The sequence below is a fragment of the Atractosteus spatula genome, chromosome 5 (assembly GCF_055471065.1).
Source record: "Atractosteus spatula isolate fAtrSpa1 chromosome 5, fAtrSpa1.hap1, whole genome shotgun sequence".
NCBI classification, from domain to species: domain Eukaryota; kingdom Metazoa; phylum Chordata; class Actinopteri; order Semionotiformes; family Lepisosteidae; genus Atractosteus; species Atractosteus spatula.
In genome coordinates this window covers 52,560,403-52,585,748 of record NC_142710.1, presented here as the reverse complement: position 1 = coordinate 52,585,748, position 25,346 = coordinate 52,560,403, and the positions used below count along the sequence as shown (strand labels likewise).

The window sequence follows — 25,346 nt, the reverse complement described above, 5'->3', positions numbered from 1 at the left end:
TTTTGTTCTCACCTGACGCCATGGAAAGGAAATCATGTTGGATGAGATCAGGAGGCAAATACACAAGGCCAGGTTGTCTGGCCTAAATATTGGGTTTAGGGAAGTCATAATAATGTACACATTAAGAAGATCTGTAAATTGTTATAAAATGTATTTTTTTTTCTTTAGGAAGCAAAAGACAGGACTGACAGCTGTCTGGAAACACCAGTTGTTTGTTTGGCAAAAGATGTCTTCATCTTCACCGTTTCATGGCCTTTGAAAGTACCTTTCTTCAGTGACAGGCCTAGGAAATATCAACTGAAATTTCACGATTGTGTAATTTCACTTTCTTTTTTCACAATTCATATGATAGCCTCTTTCTTCCAAAGAATCGCACTCTATGAAAGGGAAAAAAAATATCCAATAGAATTTGGGCCTAACTTGTTTTGTTGCATCAAGAAGAAAGAATGTGCCTGAAGAGGAATTCAGGAATCAGTTGTGCCAACCAGGTCTCCTTAGGGTTTTTTATTATTGATTTAATCTCACATCTATTTTTTTTTACTGTGAAACAGGAAACTATAAAAGTTGCTTCCACAAATAATTAAAATGATTGTGTTCTGTGAAAAATTCTTTAAATAATACATGGCATGTTAAATAAGCATGAACAGAGGTTTGAGTTAAAGGTGTGTATCACAATAACTATTTGCTTTGTTTAATTACACTTGCAAATAATAATATTGCGATACAATAATGAAGAAATGATAAAAAATGTTGGAGTGATAATAAAATTCACTTGTTATACAATAGAGGCTTATGAAGAGCAGTGGCTTCCCTTTGAACACAAGCTTATGGACTTCACATTCAATGATTCTATTAAAAAGCAAAAATATATCGACTTCTTTATTGACTTGAAAAAAATACAGTAACAAACACTTGAAAGAAAATGGAAGAGAAACAAATATGGCTGTATAAATAACTGATCAAACCCTTATATTGAACCTGGCACAGATTTAAAACAAAAAACACCTCTCAAGGAACAGTTACAAATAGAAGATAAGACCTTTTTTAGGTGTTGACGTCAAATTTTCTCTTTGTGGCAGGGTTTCCCAGTCAAATGAGTGTACATTGATCTCGACACTTATTGTGTACAGTTTTGCTGAATCAAACAATGTTGTCTTGAACTCGCAATTACAGGGGGAATTTCAAAAAGTTATATCCCAGAACACAAGTTACTCATAATTTATAGAGAGTAAAGTATACATTTTTGCAGATAGCAATGAAGATAGACACAGAATTGATGTGAAAGCAAAATATAATTTCTTTAGCTTGCACAAGAATTTGGATTTTAAAATGCTTTGTTTTAAGAGACAAACTGAAAATGTCTCTGTGTTTTCAGACTGGTCCTGTGAACAGTCTGCAACTCCTTTTTCGTTCCATGAAAATTAATTTTAACTCAGCAGAATTCACATGAGCACATATTATCTGAGCTGAAGTGATAATCTTTTCTTATAGAGCCTATAGAGTAAAGAATCCATTATCACTGTAAAAATGCATCTGTTTTGGTAGTTAATAGGAGCTGAAGAATTAGGTTGCTTTCAATTTCCCTACTTAGAAAACCTGAGTAAAGTCATAGTGTGTTTGGAACATTTTAAGCAGTGAAAAATTAGTTATTTGTCTGTTCACCATATTCTTTGTTATACAGAAAAGGCTGTTTGATTTTTATTATTTTACATATCAAGGAGATTTCATTATTTGCCTTGTATGGTCCTTGACTCTATCTAGGTTCTGCTTCTCTCTAATCAAGGTTGCTTCCACAACCTTCAAGGTTATTAGGAGAACAAGGCTATTGGGTTTGTTTTGACTGTCTGCTTTTCTGATTATTTGGTGCATAAACTGTGAACTAGAGTTATGGGTTATTTGGGGGATCTGGGTTATTTTTTCAGAATTAAAGTGTGAATTTTGGACAACTCTATGAAAATATTCAAGTTGGTATGATTCTTGTTTCTTAACTTTTTGGAAACTGGGCTATTGGGTGTGTGTTAGATACTATATGGGAAAGTCATGTTACTATGGAATTCAGCTACAGACACCAGATTCATGTGGTCAGCCTCAAAAGATGTAGTTTAATAAGGATGTGAGGTGTTTGGTTTTTTAGCTGATATGTGAATATGAGCTGATTAAGAATCTCTATTGTTTTAACTAATGCAATAACAGTGATGCCCTACTTGGGTAATGTAGAATTCTTATAGTAAGATTGAGGGGAGTTTGTAAGAGAAATTGTCTTGCGCATGATGCCCTGCTTTAACAATCAACCAGAGAAAGCAGGAAACTCTGTAAAGAACAGGGCACATCCTGGAAAGCAATTCATTCACTTTGCCATCCTGTTAACATCTGTGTGATCCATTTCGTATAATCATTTTTGGACTGCAAAGGCTACAACACAAGACATACCAGGAAGAAATAACCCACGCATTAGCAGAATATCTGCATCTGTACGAATTTCCCGCTGTCGGCATGAAAACTAGTCAGAGGTCACTGGTAATGTGGCCAGTTGGCTGCACCTACAAGGATGGATCTCAGAACCTCCTGCAGCAGCTTATCCAGGTTCATCAGTTCTGTATGTCAGGGCTGCCAGGACTGAGTAAAATCTCAGAGAGGACATACAGTACCTGACTCTAGCACTGTCAAGTTTTGATTCTGGCAGTGTCACATTTCCTGATGAAACCTTATCATGATTTTTTGTTTTTTTGGTCTGCGTTTTTGATCACATTGTCTTGTCTTGTTTTTATATCTGTTATACCTTGAAGTTGATTACAACGTTTGATTCAAATCAATTAGATCCCAGTATTGCATTTCTTTTGTGCATCAATATATTCCGTTTGACATACTGAAAGCCCCATGGTCCAGATAGATCTGGTTCAATATTGTTAAGCAATCCTGTTTAACCTCTCTTTAAGGATTATATGTTGTGTTGTTTGATTGATTTTATTTACTCAGTTAACTTCCAGGAATGAGCACTTGTGTAAAGAGAGAAGTATAAATCACATTTGGCCATTGTCACTTAATCCTTGAAGGAGGTGCCCTTCTTTCTAACCTTTTGTATCTGGATGTGGATCAAAAATCAACAGATTGCTTTTTAAAAAAAAATCCAAATGAGAAACTCAATGTTGAACATTCTGACTTGTCTCCTGTTGGTGTGTGTCTCTCTCCAGCTTGCAAAGAAGGACTACACTGTCTGGGATCACTTCCCAGTTCAGGGCAAGAAGAATAGCCAGGAGGAAATGACCTTAGAGGAGCTCATTGCAGTCTTCAAGGTAAGGCTGACTACCTCACCAAGCCTTTCTGTTTAGGAACCCACAGAATTTATCTTCATCTTACAGGCAGATGACATCGCATTAGTATAAAGTGGGGAAAATTCCATTTCCAGCGTCCGCCGTATTAGTACAGTTCTTCAGAAGGAAATGTATCTGCATCTTAACGTGGTTTTGCTTTTGTATAGTAAGAAACAATCCAGGTTCTGTGTCCAAAGCAGGAGGAATGAAAGGCTGGAGATGACTTTACAGGCTCACTGACAGTTCCATTGCTCATTACAGTGGGGCGTGCAGGCAGAGAGAGAACTTACAGGCCTCCGCTGGACTCAGAGGAGGGGTTGATGTGTTTTTTTAACTCATTCCTGTAAATTTGTGATTACTATTGTTTCTTTTCGTTGATCAATGTTACTTAAATTACCTTAAAGCCAATGCATTAGTACTTTAACTATAAATACTATAAAGGAACAAGAAATAGGTTTATTCCATACCAAAAAGAGAAGAAAGAAAACACAGTGTTTCAGCCGTGGGCCTTCTTCAGGTGTCGAAGCTACCCACCTGATCTACATAAATACTACGGTATATACTGTAGTACATTACACGACAGTATAGGGGCAGACTTTAGCTATTTGCAACAGTGCTCTGCTCTGACCCCTTGCAAATGTGGAGATCCTACTATATATATAGGCTGGAGCATCATTCGCTGTGTGAAAACACGTTACGTGCACTGCATGTTTTTTTAGGAGGAGCACTTATTAATTATCATTAGTAAGTCTTACAACCGCACACACAATGTGTTTTTTTTCCAAGGATGAAACTGTACCTCTTTTGAGAAGAGGGTAGTACCTGGTTTTGGTTGCTAGTGGTGAAGAATAGGGAAGGGCCAGGCAGGGCACAGGCATTTGACTCGCTCCACGTCCTCCACCTACCTGTAAGAAGGCGGGAGCACAGCAGGCAGCCGTCTGTCAGAAGGTAGACTCGGCGCGTTTGGACAAGCGCGGCAGCACACCTTTCATGTGACTTCAATCAAGAGCGCCAAGAGGCACTGACTTTATACCCGCGCCAGGGCTTTCATCTGCAATTAACACCAGTAATTCTTTAATCGTCTCGGTCTACCTCTGAGAGTGATCTGCATTGAAACTTGCTTTAAAGGAGGTATCATGTCATCTTTGTGCCAAATATCTGAAGAGATAACAAAACACAGTAAATAAAGGGCTGCTGAAAGTCTTCCCCATTTTCTGTTTCATTTCGTTTGTGAATTAAGTAAATTGCGCATAAACATCTACCTTCAATAACTGTATGAGAAACAAGAGGAGGGTAATTTCCAGTTTCTAAATCAAAAGAAAGAAACAAAAACACAATTTCATCTGTTTCATCTGTGGAGCCTCCTTTAGGCCTTTCACCTTAGCTGTTGGTCTGAAATCAGCATAGGCTGACAACAAAATATAGAATTTTAATATATTGTGGTTCTGCATACATAAAATACTGCTGAGTTCCTTGGAATGCTATAGGGAGTAAATTCCATTTATGTAATGACTTGGACACTGACTTATTTTACAAGTGATAGTGAAGTAAACATTATTCTCCATTGTCAAAGTTGCTACAGCACATTATATTATTCAGTTGCATTTACATGTTGACCAGTCTATCTTTGTTTAAGTAAAACTAATTTGCCTTTAATGTTTTGTGTGTCGCATTAAGTTTCAGCCTTGCTTAGTAGAAAGTTAACAATGGAATAAATTAGTGCTTATTACCAAGTAGAGAGTGATGGTGCTTATAGCATTTTGCTCATTCTTATTTTAAAGGTCCAGTTTAACACTGATGGTGAGTGAAGAATACCCAAGAACATAAAGAGGTTCCAAACAAGACGAGTTCATTCATCCCCTCTAGGCTTTTTAATGGCTTGTAACTAAATGATCCAAGGATCACATCCAACCATTGCTTGAATGATGCCAATGTGTCAGCTTCAACACATTGCTGGGTGTCTTGTGTCTTCTGCTTTGTGTTTCATTGTTGTTTCTGAGCATTTCCATAGAGTGTGTGCTCAGTGTCAATGACTTTGAGGATTCTGAGCGCTGGAGTATGCTAATTTCATAGTGCTGAGGTACACAGAACAAGCTGTGGTGATCCCAGCAATGGAAGATGTTGAACACCAAAAGAACTATGAGCCTTGAAAAAAGTCTTAACAGGGTTGACAAAGGCTTTAAAATAGATAGCTGGATATATTAATCATAGCCTATGTAGAGTTATCAGGTTTGGTTTTTTTTACTAGAGTATGAGGGATAAATTCCCAAGGATGGGTTAGGCTGCTGTATTACTGAAGCGCTAACACATGAGCAGTATTCTGTTTTACTGCTCGGTTTTGGATCAAAAAGAAAAAGTTCATTTTTTCTTTACGTAGATTTTTATGAAAAAATGCCTTTGCTGGAAAAACAAATGACCATATTGATCATATTTTGATCAAATGCCATTGATTTCCTGCATAATTGTTGTGCTAAAGCACATTCTTAGATTTCTCTTAAAGGGTTTGTCCTATATTTGAAGCAAGGAGAAGGTAATGTTTTATTCATCTTCAGATATTTCACATTTTCTGCTACAAAGTGACAATTGGCAGAGCCAGTAATAATAATTAACTCGCTCTTCCATTTTTTCAAGATTCTCTTATGCCAGAGCTTGACTATTTCCTTGAAATCGAGGCCATGACAGTCTATTTACAAAATCTGTGGCCTTTTAACCCCTTGCCTAAGCTACATTAAGTCATGGAGGAAATTGGAGTGCATAGCCTTTTTATTTGGATGCAGATTTCATTAGCTGTCACTGAGGGCCACTACTCTTTCCAGAGATTCCTTTCTTTCCATGGGACTCAGGCATCCGAACACAGAATCACATGGCTGAGATAGTAATTAGACTCGAGCAGCTAATCCACCGTACATTCTGTATGCAGTGGTAAAAGCAGTCCACACGGAATTTGGTTTCCAGAATAGATTAATGGACTTCCTCTGATCCTGAATTAATAATTAACCACCAGATCATGATGTATTGATTCAGTTCTGGTAAGCATATTGTCAAATCTTAGTGGTTTGGAGACAGCTGTCACTAGCATGTCACAGCACTGCAACTTGGTTGAAATAATGTACGTCCTTTTGCTTTTAATGCCTGAGGGTTGTGTTCCACACAGGCCTCAGTTGACTGACACTAAAGCTTTAGAGACGAATGGCATTTAAATTATGCACTTTTTTACAATCTAACTCCATCACAGACTATTGGAACAATGCACAACCGTTGGCATTTGGTAGTGCATGTGTAATAAGTAAATTAAATAAGTGGTTGTGATTCTGTTTTTTTTCTTTCTCTTTTCCAGTGTGAATATAACCTGGAGATAACTGCCTTATTCTATGAAAATGCACTTCTCTATTCTAAGGATAATGAGTCGCATAAAGAAAAGCTCAAACAGAGGTGAGTGTCTGATAGCAAAGTGTGTCTTTAACAACTTGTGCTGGCTTCCATGGAAACTATTATTATTATTATTATTATTATTATTATTATTATTATTATTATTATTAGTTTTGTAACTATCAGCAATGAGTTTCCCAAATAAGCAAAATCATCAACTATTCAGAAGGTGTTTATATTGCATGTGGTGGTGGTGCTGGGTGCTGGAGAGCAGTATGGTTGGCAGGTCAATGAGTTCAAAGATGGGCTTACATAGTGAAGAAGATAGCATTTCACAGGCATCTCATAATGTTAGGCCATCAGTGAAGAACACCTAATCGCTTTCTCCTAAGAAAGCATAAAATCACAGATCACAGGTTGTAAGATATGGTTACATTCACTAACTAATTCTTTTACAGACCCCTTTATTTGTATGCTGTGATGGAAACATCACCTGGGTACTGTGCTGCAGTTTAACAGCTGACCAGTTCTTCAATACCCAGAAATGTCAATGAAAATCCCTGTAGTTGTGATTTAAGGTTAACAATTCCTAACCTTACCTCAGCTGAGCAGGGCAGATAAACATTAGAATCTCAGGAGGTGACATGTAACAGTCATTCTTGCCATCTTAAATCATCCCTTTAAGTACCTTGTGAAAACAAAAGGTATCAATTACCCATGACCTCACAGCCTCTTTGTTTATTTGGGGGTCCCTGGAGGATCTCGCTCAGCAGCTCCAAACAAAGAAGGTCTAGAGGGGCTTTCTGCTCGATTACCCACCGTTCATCTCTCTGCTCAGTGCTGTACTCACTCACACACGTCCTTGTCAGAGGTTTGAGTTATGAAACCTTCTCTGTACCGCGTGAAGGTTAATATGATTTTTGAAATGCAACATTGCAAGTTATTTTTTTATTTTACCAGCTTGAATTTTTGGGGAAATGCAGTAGTGTGTTTCTCACAATTTTCCCTGCTCATGGCCACACACCCCGTGGCCTCACACAGGAGACGATGAGGAAGTAGAAGCAGACATCTTCAACCTGCCCACCTTTGAGCCACTCCTATTTCAACACCAGAGGTCTGTGCTGATTACAGGAGAGGCGCATCCCTCACTGACTGCACTGCAGACCTGCTAGGGTCCAGGAGCCCCCAGGGGGCGCTTTATTTGCCAAGAGCCAAGAGTAGTGTAGTAGAGTATTCCCACACTACAGTACCTTTTTGAGCCGCTCAACCAATTGTATGCCTGTGCCAAGGGAATTTATGGCACAATCAGATAGTGATATAACCCAGGCTCGTACCTGCAACACCTGGAGCAAGCAACCTAAACTCAGGAAAATGCCTTTACTAGTTGAGACAATTTAGAGGTCATAATAATAATCATCAGCAGCAGCAGCAGGAACAGTAGTGGCAGCAATGTTCTTATTATTATGTTATTTGAAATGTACTGGTTAAAAACATGGATATAGAGTAAGACATTATAATAGATTTTGATGAATGACATGATGAAATGGTAAAAGGTAACTGATTTAAAGTAAAGTACACTGTAATTCAAAATCCATAAAAACACATTTAACCAGATGTATTGTAACACAGCTCTTAACTGGGGCGGAGCGGTGGCTGTGTGGCTAAGGATCTGTGCCTGTGGCTGGAAGGTTGCCAGTTCAAATCCCGCGGCCGGCAGAGGAATCCTACTCCGTTGGCCCCTGAGCAAGGCCCTTAACCCCAACTGCTCCAGGAGCACTGTACAATGGCAGACCCTATGCTCTGACCCCAAGCTTCTCTCCCTGTCTGTGTGTCTCATGGAGAGCAAGCTGGGATATGCAAAAAGACAAATTCCTAATGCAAGAAATTGTATAGGGTTAATAAAGTGATGTTATAAGTACGAAGTTATAAGTTATATCTACTTGTTATAAGTAGATAAAGACCCAGACTCTAATTGCATGTGGTGGAACGTTGAAAAGCTTGGGTTCATAGCTGCCTCTGGGGTGATGATTTATTTTAGTGGCAGCAAATAAGCCAGTGTCACTAAACTGAAGGTGCCATGATGGAAAATGGGTGCTAACTAGACTTTTAACATGGGGGGAGGGGGGTATTATTCAAGACCTTCAAGGTCAGTACAATAATTTCAAACTCAACCCTAAACATCAAAGGCAGTGAGTGAAAGCAGCATTTAACAGACCTACTATGGCTACAATTAGATTTGGCTAAAGGGGGCAGAAAGAACTGAGGTTGGGCAATACTGCCCAGGTGTGTAAGGCAGAAAAGGCATCCATTGAACACAAAAATATTCATTTCTATTTACAAACATGACCTGTAGGCTGTGGGAAATGAGTCCGCTACCAGTTTTAACATCCAGTTTTGTTTATGTGTTTCTAATGTCAATTGAGCTCCTGGGTACATAAGGCTACATGCCATTGCTTTAGGAACAAGTTCATGTTTTCTCTCCTTAATGTTTAATTTACATTATGGACAGGGAGGAATAGCCCCTATTTACGGAAGACCTGCCGTATTAAAGTGATCCTCCTTAAGACTAGACTAGGTTTGTGCTTTGTCACTTCTGCAACTAAGGCACAGCACACCCAATCCTGTTTAAAGCAGCTCCCCTGGCCATGTGCATCTTGGTAGAGCTGATGATGGAAGAATTTTGAGGATAGCCGGAGAGATTATGCCGGAATTATTTTAAAAAGTAATAAAATATGCAGTAACTTCCATTGGAAGGTCATAATAGCCGTTAGATTTAATTTTAATTCAGACCAGCAAGACTAGTTTGGCACTGTCCACCAGTTTGATTTATGAAAGTTTAGGAAAGGAAAGCGAGACTTACTGCTGCCAGCAGGAGAGACTCGCCTTTAACTCAACATTGCTGACATATAGGTTACAGCAGTGAGGAGAAGCAAGTCAGTCCCTTCTGAAGCTGAATGAGATTTTTAAACAATATCAAATACACATGGGAACACATACTATATAGTGCATTTGTTTTAGCAAAGGCAACAGATTTCAGAGAGTTTTTATGTGCTTACTGTAATTTCTATGGATGCCACATATTTTTGCTATGCATGATTAATGTTTTGAGAATGATCTATATGATATACTATACTTCATTGTTTTCATAAGACATTATGCAGTTTTTAATATTGTTTTATAACACCTATTAAAATATTCCCTAAACAACGTTGCTTTGTACTTGTATAGTCTCCCAATAAACAGATTATTTTCTTTTGAGAAATTAAGCATTTAAGCTATATATAGTCTGTTTTCCCCAAAGTAATATAGGTTTTTTGCCATTGTATTTGATGAGTTCGCTGTACATTAGTTTTGTGCCACTGGTCATATATATATTTCTAATAAAATTGCACACTATAAAGAGTTCAGTTCTCTGATGCTATATATGTGGATATCAGACTGTAACAAGTTAGAACAAAGAGCACAGATGTGATAATAAATCCAACTTCCAAGACTGCAAATGATGGGGACATAACATTTCCCCTTAAGTTACAATTCTTCATTCCAAGCACAAAGTTATGGAGAAAATACATAGCTGGAAGTCATCACCTGGTGTTATACAGGCTGCTGTGTTTACAGAACTAAAGAATTCTGAGCCCATTTAAGGAAAGTCTACCCTGTAATTACACCTAAAGGACTGCAGACCAGAATAAATATTCCAAAGCATTCCAATAAATTGTTTGATGCGATTCTTTTTCTTATTATGGTAAATCATTGCAAATAGAGTAAAATACCTCACAAACATTAGGTTGTCATAACAGCAAGAATTGCTAATTTAAATTGCTTTAAATTAAGGAAAGCAACGGGATTACATCTTAAACTTTATTTATTTGATGTCAGGTTCTTTGGTCATATTCCTGTTACGTACAAGTGATGAAACATACAGCTCAATAAAATGTTTGTTTTTCATTAGTTTGTATTTCTTATTATATATTAAATTTCATATGATCTCAAAACACGTCTTTAAGGACCTTTTGAAAAATCTTGATCTATTATTAAACCTTTATACCACACTGTATGCCTTTAGGACATTGAAACTGGTAGTATCACTTTCTACTCAATTAAAACTGTATCTTGCAAGAGTTGTGTCAGCCTACTGTGTCCAAGAATTTTTAATCACAAGATAACTGTTATCAGATTCAGCGACAGTTTATCAAATCTGACTGGTTGTAGGGGAATTATAAGTCATTGATGTAATTTGAGGGGTTTTCAGTAAAGCCCTGTAATCTTTTAAAAAATCATGTTGTAATCCTCCCAAGAAAACACCTAGGCTGCCATCATCCAATTGTTGTCTTGTGAACTGGTATTTTCAGTGGCTTACAAGTATTTAAGTTTCTGAAATGGAGCTTTTTCTATTCTTGATTAATTATATGCGTAATCTATATCCAGGACTACCAAAAATATATCAGATATTTTTATTAAGTTTGACTTTTTGTTTCTGGAAACATCTAACCATTAGAATATGTTTGTAGAGAGACAAGCTCATGTGAAACTGAACAGAGAAACCAATGATCCGAGAGAGAATTAATGCAACCCAGTTGTCTTTGGATCAAGATATTGTTATGTCATGTTTTAGAACCAGGGGCATCGTTATCCTTTGCAGTGTACCATATGGTAAGAGTGAAAATTCCCTTCAGTTCGGAAACACCTGAAGACTTGAATCCAACCCTGGGCTGAAAGTGGGTTATCAGTACTGCCCTTCGCAAGCCAGGGGATTTCCCCATTCCCTTTTTCAGTAAATGTCAACTAGGAGACAGTGGGTTGTGGGTTAGTGGGTTAGTGTCTGGCCCTGCCTCTCACACTGTTTCTGTTCCTGCTTTCCCAACCTTCGTTCTGACCACACTGCTGTAAGATTTTAAAAGAAAGGAGCAAAGCACAGGGAGGATATCAGGAAGGCAGCTTTTTTGTTACAAAAACATCCTGCCCATGCCCCTCCCCCCGCCCCTACTGTTTCCCTTCTTTCTGTGTTTCTCCGTCTTCAGCAACACAGCCCGTTTCCTCAGAGTTTAGAGCAAAACATCCTCTAGGGACCAGACCCCTTTTTGGAGCTGACACAAGAGAGGTGTGAAGGCAAGAAAAATCATTTGAAAAATGCCTTTTCAAACAGCTACATCCTGAACTGCTTCATTGGTGAAACAAGAGGCCTTGTTTATTGATCCATGGGCTTGTGTGTGATTCGTTACTGTTTTTTTATGGGGCAATATCGAAACAGGGGCTTTATTGCCTCAACCTGGAGATATTTCTTCTCCTAAATCAAGCTGAGAAATGATGTACACATTAATTCAAAAAATAATTCCAGAGATTGTCCTGCCAAAACAATTCTTGGACAGTGTTGTTACTTGTTACTCAGTGAAGAATTTCAAAACAAAAAAAAAACGTATTTAGTCAAATAAAAATGTATTTGACATTTTTTCAGTTTGCCCCTTCAAAAATCAAACTTAGTTCACTAAATTATCACACATTTCATATAATTAAGTGATTATGAAAATTAATTAGAATACAGATTTCTGTATTTTCTGTTGACATTTACATCAAATTTTGTTATGTAAGCCACCAATCTAAACGAGCTTTAATAAATTGTATTTCTGTGTCTGCAGGGTGTCTGATGTTGTGAGGAAGGTCTTCAAGAACGGGATTCCTCATCATCAGCAGGTGCTGGTGCTGTATGCTGACTTTGCTGAAGACAATGCAAGTCAAGAAGTTCCACCCATACGGTACCAATTCAGATGATTTACATTTAAACATTCTGGCATCTGAGGAGTAGCTACGTAGTACTGGAAGTGTACACAGCCAAGAATCTGTTCTTTTTGTCTTATTAAGGGTTTGAATCAAGAAAATGCACTTAGAGCACCTTTCTGAAGCTTCAATGTTTAGCCTAATTTTGAGGTTGTTATTAATCTGTGCTACCTTGCAAAGCTTTTTGACTTTCCTGAGTCATGTCTTGTTAAATCACTGTATTACATGGAACTTAAAACAAATTGTAGTTTGATGTCACTGCTGCTGATATAATGCTGTGTGATTTTTGTATAACATGAGTTACTGAAGTTTGCCAATGTAAAATCTAATTAAATGTTCAGGGCATTGAATATAGTTTTCTCCATTGATTTCTAGCTTGATTTCAGATGCACACTCATATGCCTTCATGTTTTCCTCCCCCCGCTAAGGAGTATTAAACGGGTGCCCTGATTCCTGTTTGGCCACTTTTGAAAATCATGCCCTGGATCTCAAAGGGGTGTCTTTGTAATTCACAGTTTATCCTGTTTAACTGCAGCCTGACAGGAAGTGGCCCAGGTTCAGTAAAGAGCAGCTTCAGGATCACCCAGTGAAAATACAGTATCTGATTCATTACTGTTCCCTCTTCCTGAGCAGCTCTTTTAGACTTTCATATGCTTTCTCCTGAATTACTGTATCACAGATTTTTGTTCATGTTTTCGAGCTCCGGAGATTTTTTACATATTTTAATTGTGAGCACAAATAATCGTTATTAATTGAAATTACTGCTCTTTATCTTCCACACTAGCCTGGAAGGGTGTTATTTCTTGAAGAGAATTTTAATATCTGCTTATGAAAGTCTTCCCGAGATTAGAACATATGTAATAAGCGGTCCATGGCGAGTTTTATTCTTTAACAATAAGTTATTTTTGGTAATGTATACTATACTAAACCTTCAATAGTGATGACTGGACTAAACCTGTAAGAATAAACAGGATGACATTCTGTATTGCATGCCGAAAAGCATGGGTAGTTTCATGCACTGCACAAAATGAACTCCACCCTTGTAAGTATGATTCTTTGCTGTTCATGTCCGACTTGAATGTGATCTGTTGTTATTAAGATTGTCTGCTGTCTTCAAGCACTGATGGTGTGGTCAAAAATGTTTTCATTTTTTGGCTACAAATTGAAATGCTAGTTCTGTCATAAATAAAAATGTTTGCAAAATGAGTTTGCATGGTGAAACGCAAGACTATCTCACCTGTAAAAATTCCTAATAGCAATATGGGGAATTTATTTTAAAACCTAAACCTTGTATTGGAATCTCCCAAATAAGGTTGCCGGACTGGTGAAGTGTGAGAAGAGTTTAAAAGTTTTCATGAAGGGAGACAGTGGAATTTTTTCAATAAACACAAGCTACCCTTCAGGTTTATAGTGGCTCGGATTCAAACAAAGCAAGATTCACTACTACAAGTGATGAATCATAAACCTGAATTCCCTGATGCTGAAATAATGTATATGTTAAAGGAGAAAGTTACCAGTACTCCTTGCTTTCTTCTGTGTTCAGAGATTTTTTGCCAAAATTCCAAAACAAATTTTGACCCAAAAATAATAAACCGATTTGAACAGATTTGGTGGTTTTCGCATTGTGACTCTCACACTCCATCCAGTAGGGACTGACAAAGCTAAATGGAAGGAAAAGATTTTTAGTGAGCTTCATGGCTAATAAACCAAGAGCCTGAGTAAACGCTGGAAGGGGTTTTGCAATTCACCATCTGGACACAGCTGGTTCATTTGCTGGAGTGGTCACAAGAGAAATATAGGGCTGTGCTAATCAAACACATGTTTGTCTCATGGCAGGCTCTGTGTGTGTAGCTGCCTTTGTACTCTTTTACAATTAATCGTCCAGTAACATTCTTTCTGCTTGAACTTACTTATGCTCCAACATGACGCAAAAACATCTGCGTTTTCTGTTTTTGCTTCAACACTCCATGACTGCCATCATACAATTAATAGGTTTGGTCTTTATGAAAAAATCATTTTAAATGTACTGGATTATACTTTTACATACAGGATATTGATCATTTTTCATACAGATGCTATATTATTATAGCAAGAACGTGCAACGTGCAATAAATACCAATTGACTGTGACCAGCATTCTCCAATTGATAAGAGCAAAACTGGCTCTGGGTTGCCAGGACAGAGCTGGGATTTGTCAGAAAGGACTCACTCTCTTTGTTCTCCTCCTCCTTTCATTTTAACTTCCCAGGTGAATATGAAATAACTATAAAAAGTTTATGTAGAACATGAGAGTATGCTGTGACAATAATGTCACTTTTGTACCACTAGGGTTGTATTGTACAATTGCTAACTGATATGATGAGAGAATGAAGTAAAAATATATGCAGTGATGTTTCCCAGTACCAACAGAGAGTAACTTTAGGTGCTATAGTTGTATGTCAGCCTGTGCAATTATACATAGCTTGTATGACTGCCTGTCATCCGAGACTGAAAGTTCTCAAAATTGGTGCACAGTGTTGACAGTCTTGTTCCACATAGACTGAGGCATAAAAATAACCTTTTAAATTATTCATTGGTCCCTTTGCTTTTGTTATTAGTTTTTATGTTAAATTATTTATTGATGTTTCTTATCCAGCTGTTCATCATCTTGTAATAGGTTTAACGAGTGACCTAATTTCATATTCAAATATGTTTTCACAGGAATATCTTTTAATGTCCGGTTAAAACCTGTTGACTTTCCTTTTTCCACCAAAATCCAAGTAAAATATCAATTTGATCCTTAAAACTTTTTTGACAAGTTGTCGAGAATAAGTCTCATACTCTCAATATGTTCTCAATATCTCTAAATTATAATTGGAATCAGGTGCCTACAGCAGGACATGTATCCAAAGTTCATATTTGTTTTATCTATTCCTTTTCATTTTCCTTTTGAATTTCAGCTTTTCTCCAAGGGTTTTACAAGTATTTATGTTCCAATGAAAAAAGTAGATGAGGGTGTTTTTCCACATTTTACATAGAATATAGACTACAAGTTTACACACAGGAAACTATTAGCAATTTTTATCAAAATAATGTTTAGTTTGTCATATGAAATTAGACTTGACCATTTTATGTTCAAAGTGTCATTCCAATGTATTGCACAAACACTGCAGAGGACTGAGTGTCATTTGTTTCTTTGTATTAAAGAACCTTTGGGTTTTGTACATGAGGTAGGAACAAATGTAAAAACTGCTATTCTTATCAATTTAAAAGATGGACCAGGAAACAGTACTCCCTGCATATGATAGCTACACACTCAAACCTTACTCTTAATTTGTTCAAGTTGCCAGCCTACTAGTCATAAATTGTTAGCCATTTTTCTTCTTTTCCATTTCAATGGAACAATTCTTAATATATTTTAAACTGAAGCGCAAGAACAAGTACACCTCCTCCAGTAAAAAAAAAAAGGCATTTCATTAAAAAAATGTTGGGCTTTATTATGAGCACAAGTGAGACATAACAAACAAGGCATAAAAAATGTTATAGAAAACGTGTGCTAAGCAAGTGGTGAATCCCAAGCTCCTGAGTCTGTTAGATATACCCGATAATGTCATTGCAGATGATAGGCTGTCGGCTGCCAGTTTTCATTAATGCAGTGAACTGGTAGAAGTCTGTTCCCAGTTCGTGAAGACCTGTGTGTGACTGGTGAAAGTAGGGCACTCGGGCTTGGAAACCTACAGGACAAGATAGACGCTTTGGTGCTCCAGTCCTGTTGCCCTGTGTGCCATCCACAGATTTGCCCCGTCCATCTGTGCCTTTTGACATTCCAGTCAGTTTGCGCCGCATGTTGAGCAAGAAGTCTTTGGCCAAACGTCGCCCTGGGTTTGGCTTCAGTTCTGCCGGGTCTGGGCACTCCGGTAGGTCCATCCAGTTCTCAATCAAGTCAGCAAAGCTGTTGTCTCCCAGGACCAAGGGTTGCCGATTGCGTCCCCTCGTCAACAGGGAGGTGGTCCAGTCCTCTGGGTCGCTGGCCTCAAACGAAGTCCAGCGCTCAAGGCAAGCGTCGGAAGTGGATTTGGGCCTCACGCGTCCACTGGGAGCCCGGTTGGTACGGACGCACGCCGCTGACGACACTCTGACATTCCTGCTCCTCCGGAGAACCACCACCTCATCCTGCCAGGAGGCCTCGGAGTAGCCAGAGTCAAACTCCAGGCTCTTCTCGCTGCTGGGAGAGCCTACCGCCAGTCGGCTGCCGGAGTCCTCCTCAACCGAGCTGGCCAGGCAGCAGGCGGAGTCGTAGGTGCTGGATTCCGACCCCTCGGAGATGCGCAAGCGGGCCAGCCGCTCCCTCTGGAGCACCCTCTTCTGGCAGCCCCTGGTGGCGGCCGGCGTGGGCCGGCTGGAAGCCTGGCACCCTCCTCTCATCTGCTTCAGGTCCTGCAGGGTCTTCATCACGCACTGCATCTGCTCCCGCAGGCAGTCCCCCGGCTCGCGCAAGCACAGCTGAGGAGGAGAAGAAGAGGAAGAGCAGGTCAATCTCAGTCACTCACACAGGCCTCAGCGCAAGAAACTCTGTGAGTCAAGGAAGCAACCCTACCATTGTCTTTCAAATGAATCCCCAAATAACTGCTAAACCTCTCATCAGATAATGAGAGTGGTTGCTGTCTATACCTCAGCCATCTGCCCTTTCTTTTAAATTCGATGCAAATGGCTTTACATTTTGAAAAGTATTTATGCTGAAGTGGGGAGCAGTGTTATTTTTCTTTCATTTCCTTTGACTCATCACTGCAGAGTGTTCCTTTCCTCTCTGGCCACTCTGTTTGTGACCATGTATCACTTGGCATAGTCAGTCCCGGCGATAGATGCTAGAGCTTACAGCGGAAGGCAAAACTTCCTTTCTCTGACAAGAGTCACCCTTTTTTTTTCCTTTTCCTCTTTCTAGTTGTCTTTCGCTTTGTGATTTCCTGACTTTTTTCATTCGAATATCAACTCACAAAACACTATAATCTACTCAATATCATAAGGAAGGCATCCCTCATATAAAGTTATACCGTAACTTTTTAATAAACTAACTGCAGGAAGTTCTTGAAAGGAACTATCTTTGAAGCATGTAATTATGTATTTCTGCACAATTAATTGCCAGAAAATAAGAAAGAATATGTAGCTACTTTGATGTCGGGTTCAGACCAGAGACAAATACTGCTTGAGTGACAATTAAAATCCACTTTTATTTCCCTCTTCTCCAGTGGAACAAGGGTTTTAAGTGTGTCATTTGCATAGTATGTGTTCACCGGTTCAGCTTAAAGCCCAGATCTTGCCTCTCCCCAGCTCCCTGGACAGGCACAGACTTGCACTGAGATTCTGTGGCAGCCTGGGAGTTTCGATTGCCTTCCACAGCAGCACCCTCACTCCTATCCTGGGAGAACAGTCAGGCTGCACCTTAAAGACAAGCCTTGCCCACTGAGGGCCAGAGACCTGATTGAAGGCTCTGCTTCACCCATCTACTGACTGTCCTTTTCACTAGCTGTCCCATGGGACTGTAAACTCACACACCACTGCAAGACATTTCCCCCTGCTCTCTCAGCTCTGCTCTATTTTTTTTAAAATGTTGCTCTGCTGCTACTTTGGAAACAAGAAATTTAATAGGAAAAGAACGATTAAAAAAACCATTTATCATTCAGCTACTAAAAAAACAACATTTCTTGGCAATATCACTTTTAGGGGCATTGTTATTTATTCATATTTTTATCATTTTATCAAAAAAGACAAATTAATATTATATATACGTTTCTAAATAACAAAAACAGAAGGGAGAAGGGATGTGGAAATGTGAGACAATCCAAAACATTCCAAAAAATGTTTACAAAGACCTCTTAAATCCCACTCGTTTGTAATCATTTGCAGACATTGTTCTTATAGAAAGTAAGACTTATTTAGTATACATTTTGTTAGTGCAAAACTGCAATAATGTGGTCAGATATTTTTACATCAATGTTCCATTTTTTCATGTGATCTCCACCCACTTTTTGTCTGCTTTTTTGTTGTTTTCAGAATTTTGTTTTGATGTTTGTTCCATTTGAAAAGAAGACCAACTGTTATAACACCACTGGCCTGTTTGGTTTTGAAATGCGCATTGATACAGCTTTGTCTTGTGTGATCCAAAGCGTGTTAGTGGGACAGAACTAAGGTGGCCTGTGTGTCTTTAAGAAGAGAAAACTAATGGCTGAGTAACAGCACTAAAACCCACAGGAGTAGGAGAAGTCATTTCCTTGAAACTGAGTCACAGGAACTTCAGATTGGCCAAAACAGACTAGTGGCAACTCAGAAGCATTCTTACCATGCAACAGCTGGTTTTGAACTTAAACAGCTAATTACATTTAGTAAAATCTACTAACTTTTTCCTTCACCTAAGAGACAGAAGTAATTGATTATTTTCACTACCTGGAATACTGTCAACATGAGAGATGTCACCCCTGTTACCAACATAAATATACTGTATCTTGGCAAGCTTCATATGTTAAAAAGGGGGTTTTTAAAGTAAGTGAAATATATCATGAAACAGCATTGAGTGTTAAGAACACTACATAAATGCACTTAAATTGCTTATATGTCCTTTGGTCAAATGAAATCTTAATGTGGATATTGCACAGGACATTTCCTTATCTTTTTTACAAAGACTTAGACTGATACTTAGTGTAATTATCACTGGTCAGTGTTCAAACATGGGATTTCCCAACGTTTCAGAGCACTAAAATCATTAAATACAGACTTTTTTACATTTCACATTGTTCACCCTAACCAGAGAATGAACAGTAGATGGAAAATGGATGTATTGACATTTGTCACATCAATTTAGGATTATATTGTAATTGAACTAATAATTGTGACTAGTGAAATTTACTTTTACTTTTTGAGCATAACAGATTATTTCTGTAGCTTTCACAACTGTATAACACATCCCTAGTTCATAGTCCTGCAGGCTAAACAGTGCTTATTTGGAGTAGCTATGTTATCACAGCTGCGGAAAGTTAGCTCTTTGGCTCCAAAACAGGATCCTTGAGTGTGAGATGTACGGGCTGGGCAAGGAGAAACAAGGAAAGAGAACATGCTCGTTTTAATACTTCTTTCAGCACTTTATTTTAATACCACTTCTTTTAGGATTTCATAAAAAAATGTACTGAATTATTTTACCTTAGCAAAAATTCCAAGATTGCTCAATGTCATTTTTACTTACAGTGTAAAGATAACAACTCTGAACCAAGCTGTGTTCTGGAGTGCATCTTTAAATAATTAAAGAGAGCAGCTCTTGTACATTTTTGGTTGGTCCTCTGCTTCCAATTGTCTTTATTAGTAAACAGTCCATCACAGCTGGAACGTAAACACACCTGAGGTCTTTTGTGAAGAACGTGAACTATGCACACTGAAGAACTACTTTTTTCACCCTTCCGTTTAGGTTTTAGAAGAACAATGTAAAGGAACTTTACATCCCAAAGGGAAAGCACAGAGCTAATAGACCCTATTTCTGCTTACGAATTGCAGCAAATTATCTGATCGCTTTATTGCCTTTAATAGAAAGTTTTACGGTTATAGAAATACAAAACAGAATAATTATCGTGGTTTCGTTTACTGACACATACGTTAAACCAGTTCAAATGCAGACGTAAAGCAATGAACCAATAAAAACCTTTTAAAAATGTTAAACAAAGGTAGTAGGACGCTGTCTGACCTGTAACAATACATTGGCAGGTCTACCAACCTGAATACAAAGCCAACAGTATGAGAAACAAGAATATCTCCAAATGACTCGTCCAGTATCATTCCATTCCAAGTTCCCAAACGGCAAAATACAGGGAATTGTTTCACAAACCGCACAAAGTAGTTCAAGTCGCTCAACATCCGCCTAGTATAGTAGATTAAATGTAATCTGTAGTACACGTTTCTAAGAATCTACATTTATAAAAACGCCGCAAACCGCAGAAAATGACCAACAGTATGAAATGATAAACTACAGCATTCGCAGAAATGATACCACTGATTTATGCGGTGCTATGAAATGCTATAACTCTTAAAACAATGTGCACATTTCATCTCTTAATAAAGCGTCTTATAAATATAACGCTACATTGTGGTAACGTTATTCTGTAAATTTGTCTAGAGGCCTTTCCCAATTATTTATTTTTCGTCGCCCTCTTGACAACCTCGCCGCTTTTAAATAAAAAGCCACCATTTGGTTGCGTTTTCACGAGCACATGGCATAGAAAAACATCACACCAAGGGCTAGATCAGTTCTACTGTGGCAAAGTCAATAAAAGATTAAACGTTTCCCAATCCGCAGTCGATTGGCTTTCTAGACATCTGCATTGGATTGCAGCATACAGTAGCTTCCCTATAAGAAAAACGGTTTTGCCACTCATACTTCAATAAACACATTTACTGATTAGTTTTACAATAGTAGCTCGGTTTTCATAGCTTTTCAAGTTTTCATTTTAAGCTTTTACATGAGACTTTGGTATAGTGGCTTTTTAATGGGGTTTACAGTATTACACAGTATAGTAGATACAAATACTATCTATTTTTGCGTTTAGAACGTTATGCAAAAGATGTTAGAAGTTTAGCTGTATCTCTTAAATCAAAGTACCATACCACTGTACCATAGCTCGTTCAAATATGATTTACCGCAAGACCCTACTGCTAATACAGTATGTGCTAATTAAGGTGCTTTTTTCAAAGATAACCCATACTTCCGCGCATTGCCTGCATGTTCTGCAGTCTCTGAGAATGGTAACATATAGTTTCTCAAATAACTATAGCATGTTGGTTACCCGATACAAGTCCCACACAAACTGACAGTTCTCAAACTTCTCTCAGTCATGCATTCGGTGATCCAGCATCGTAACGTGATTATGATTATTCTAATTCCCATTAAAGTCAAAAAGCATTGCATGTGTCGATGTTGTTTTTTAAAGTAAATATAATCCAATTTTAAAATTAGTTTTAAAACTCACCATTTCCTTTTTAGTTAACAGCAGCCGCTAACCAGTTTTCCTGAAAGAAAAAAGAGGATGTTTAATCGCTGACAGTACAGAAATTAACCCAATTAGAATATTTACCGATTATATATAAGGAATTGTGTATATAGAAATGGAAATGTATATATAGAAACTTACATTGGTATGTGATTCGTTTCCAGATGCGTACGCGTAGTCCTTAATGCGCTCTACAAGTACACATGTATCTGCAGACGTTTCAGTACTCCTTTCACCCTTTAAAGCATTATAATGCAGGTCTAAATCTCCCTCAGCGTTTTTGTCCAATCTGTCCCCATTTCAGCGTGGGACTCTCCACCAATAGGAAATGTGCATCACCCTCTCAGCCAATACCGGCGCTCCTGAAATCCGAGACAATGTGGAGTACGGTCTTACCTCGCCAAGGTGTACCCCAACTAGCAGAATGTCAGGCAACACCTTCGTGAGGGGGTTACCCACAGGGGCTCAACACAGGAGGGGCCAGGTGACGAGATGGTATTGTTCAGTGGATAGCTGGCAGTTTAGAAAAATAAATAAATGAACCGAGGGCGATATGGAACACGTAAAGAATTGTTGGGGTTTTTTCCTGCCGTCACTCGGTCTCTAAGTAGATGGCTAGCACGTTTCAACATCTCCCCGAAAACTACCTGGGGTGAATTCTATGTACAGTAAGAACACAATTCAGTAAGCTACACAAACCCCTTCAGCATGGCATTCCTTTCTAAAATGGTTTGAACAAGCTGTTACTAAAGCCCAAATACTTTACATGGAATCGTGGAATATTGAATAACTGTTTTTATAACCCACAGAACTGTTTTTATAACCCACAGAACTGTTTTTATAACCCACAGAACTAATAATTGTGACTAGTGAAATTTACTTTTACTTTTTGAGCATAACAGATTATTTCTGTAGCTTTCACAACTGTATAACACATCCCTAGTTCATAGTCCTATGAACTAAAGTTGGTCAATCCATCCATCCAATCCATCCGTGTTTTTATTTCCAGTAATATTAGCTTGTTTTGCAGCAGTGTGATATATGCTCAGCTTTCCTAATGAACCATGCGCCAATGTCAGGATCAAAATAAGTTAATTAATCTTTAAACCATCTCGAGATCTTTCCTAAGGGAACAGATGCACTGTTAATTTATTTGCTCTATATAAAATGGAAGGCAATTTTCAGATATGCTATATTCAATTTGATTTTGATAAGAACGTATGAAAACTGCTAAGGAAATTCTTGCAAGAATTAAGTATAATATGTGCGATTTACATCTGAAAGTTTTGACTTGCTTTTGTCTTCCGAAAACATTTTCTGCTTTACTAAATGCGCATGTTTATTCTACAAACATCACCTATTAAACCGTGTTTTGAAAACTTGTTTCACTTTAAAATAATACATGATTAAATTGCGGTGCTTCGTTTCTAGACAATGAAGTGACGTGACTGGGGTATCCCAATGTTTAGATTTATACAAACTCGCATAACAGTCTGTAAACATAATATCAGTTCTTATAATGGAAAGCACGCATGTTTTATGTATTAATCCTACATTAGGGGTAATTTAATATTTTATTAACTTATCCCATGCTGTGTTAAGATATACTGTATATGGTTTTTTTTTTATCATAGCTACATGTACAGTATACCGCCGTTCTTCTATTACGTCTTGTTATAGGGGTTGTACATAAGAGAATAAACCTATCAACTCAAAAACGAACATTTTGTTGATCGCTGACAAGAAGAAAAGGACATACAGTGTGTAGCCAATGAGATAAGATGCTACTGAAAACATCTTCACAGCACTTTCACCATTATCTACAGTACGTACAGTATAATTAAGAGAACGCCCATGCTGATCTGTATTGCAAAATGCGCCAGTTGCTGATTTCCGAGTTTCTGGAATATTATAGTATGCCTTTTGTCGTGTGATAGCAATTTCATGTCAAGCAGTGCCCAGATACTGTATTTCTTGAAACATATTTCTCGTATTGGATTCAGCGGTTATTGATAATGCACGGATTGATATTCTAAGCAAAACAGCCACTAAATATTGGGTAGTTGACCACGATTCTATCACGATAATCTAATAATAAATTATATCGATGTAAAAGCAAACCTTTATGGTATAAATATATAATAGATATTTAATTTTTTTCTCAATATGTAGAGACATATTTTACTTGTTTAGGGAATTTTGTAAAATAGCTGTTTAGAGCACATATAAGTTTTTAAAGGCCATTTTCCCATCAAAAAATGGTCTATGATTTGCATGAATATATTAGACTAACATAACATCTACTTTAAGGGGGTATATGAAATTATGTATTCGTAAGCCTTATGTAGATATTATATTATATTGTATTTAATCAACATTCTTTGAAAGACATTTTATCAAAAGTGAAACTGCAGCGTGCTCCAATTTATGTCCGTTCCTTAAAATCAAATTGATCTTCTTCGCTCTTTGCGCCTTTCTCAAGCACAGTGGACTAGCCCCATCTAGTGTCTGATTTTAAACGCAGAGGCTGTGTAAATACACCACAGGATTCATTCTTGTGTATCAGCAGCTACGTGCATGTAAAACGTCTGCTTGGTGTGAAAACTCATCAGTGCTACATTCCCTTAAACATTCCCAACATTCTCGTGTTGATCGCTGTTTTACAATGTAAATAAGACTGTTACCAAGCAGTTACCTTATGCAAAGATGTCAGCCTGGCCTTAGGAATGTTACACAAATTGTGAACAGCTGTTTTATAGAATACGATAAGCACAACAGCTACTCGTAGATCCTTGAAGAGAGTATTCCACGTGCAGTTTCTCAGAGCGTAGTACTGTGTGATGTAATTTGCTAAGAAAAATCATTCTTCTTTCTTGATTTCAGCCTGTAGTGTTTAAATAGTTCCTTCAAGTTAACTCTTGATGCACAATTTTGGGCTATTATAAGAGACGCCATTCATTAAAAACGTTAAGAAGTTTTCAGTCTTATTTATATACAAGCGAATAAGGTTCTTTCGTGTTGCATATTATAATGACGGATCGACGACGTATCTGTTTTTAAACGGACCTTGTTTGAATCTGATAATGCGTCCACGTTTAGCGATTAGTAGCATATCTGTTGCAGCAATGAAGTAGAAATGGCACTGCTTGCAATATTAGATTTTGTTAAAGACCAAAGAAAATACTGTAATTATTATTATATTTAAAAACAACAATAAGAGTTGTTTAAATATCAACATTACTAATAAAACAGTAACAATGTAGGTAGTAATAACAATAATATTATGGTTAAGAATAAGTCGATAATATTGTTTGCTTACAACAATAATATAATTGAATTTTAAATAATAGCGATAATAATATTGTTCTTGAGAATAACCACTAACCACCACAATAACAGCTGTGGACTTTGCCTTTTCACTGTGTTAATACTGCCCTCTAGTAGCTTTACTTGGAACGGGTGGGAATAAAGGGATTTTCGAGGTCACTAAGAAAAATCAATATGATTCTTGGCATCATGCTTCTCAAAGGAACCACATCGACCTCCTGACTTTAAAATAATGTGTAATAACATAAGCAATTAATAAGAGCAATACATGGAATAAGTGTTGCTTCGTGATACTTAATGTTGACCAAATACACACTATATAGACATTAATCTAATGTTCTTCGGGACTTTTAAATGTGTAATAAAACCTGGATAGTTAAAATACTAAATAAACTCATCAGAATTAATTGTTAACAATTGGAATTGTAAAACCCATGAACAGCAATATTGCTTCATGTAATAAAGAAAATGTTTCATTTTCATAATAAACATATCATTCAGAATTGAATTATCACGTTAAATATTGTTTGGGATGTTTTACATAGCCAGTGGTGTTATGT

At 37.7% G+C, this 25,346-nt stretch overlaps 2 protein-coding genes across 2 annotated transcripts in view; one reads left to right on the top strand and one right to left on the bottom strand.

Moving 5' to 3' along the window:
• uba7 (ubiquitin-like modifier activating enzyme 7) overlaps positions 1-13,658 on the top strand; it is an 81,240-nt gene extending 67,582 nt beyond the window's left edge. The window contains exons 23-25 of the mRNA XM_088915595.1: positions 3,192-3,293; positions 6,649-6,743; positions 12,317-13,658. Of these exons, the coding sequence (XP_088771721.1) occupies positions 3,192-3,293; positions 6,649-6,743; positions 12,317-12,449 (330 nt within the window). The 3' untranslated portion in view covers positions 12,450-13,658. The remainder of the gene's footprint in view (positions 1-3,191; positions 3,294-6,648; positions 6,744-12,316) is intronic.
• Positions 13,659-15,928: 2,270 nt separating this feature from the next.
• Positions 15,929-21,710, bottom strand: LOC148835246 (PAK4-inhibitor inka2-like). The gene is made up of 3 exons (XM_088917213.1): positions 21,601-21,710; positions 21,439-21,478; positions 15,929-16,936 (listed from the first exon to the last, which is right to left on the bottom strand). Exons 2-3 carry the CDS (start codon positions 21,439-21,441, stop codon positions 16,025-16,027), a joined length of 915 nt encoding a protein of 304 aa, XP_088773339.1. The 5' UTR covers positions 21,442-21,478; positions 21,601-21,710; the 3' UTR covers positions 15,929-16,024.
• Positions 21,711-25,346: the final 3,636 nt, after the last annotated feature.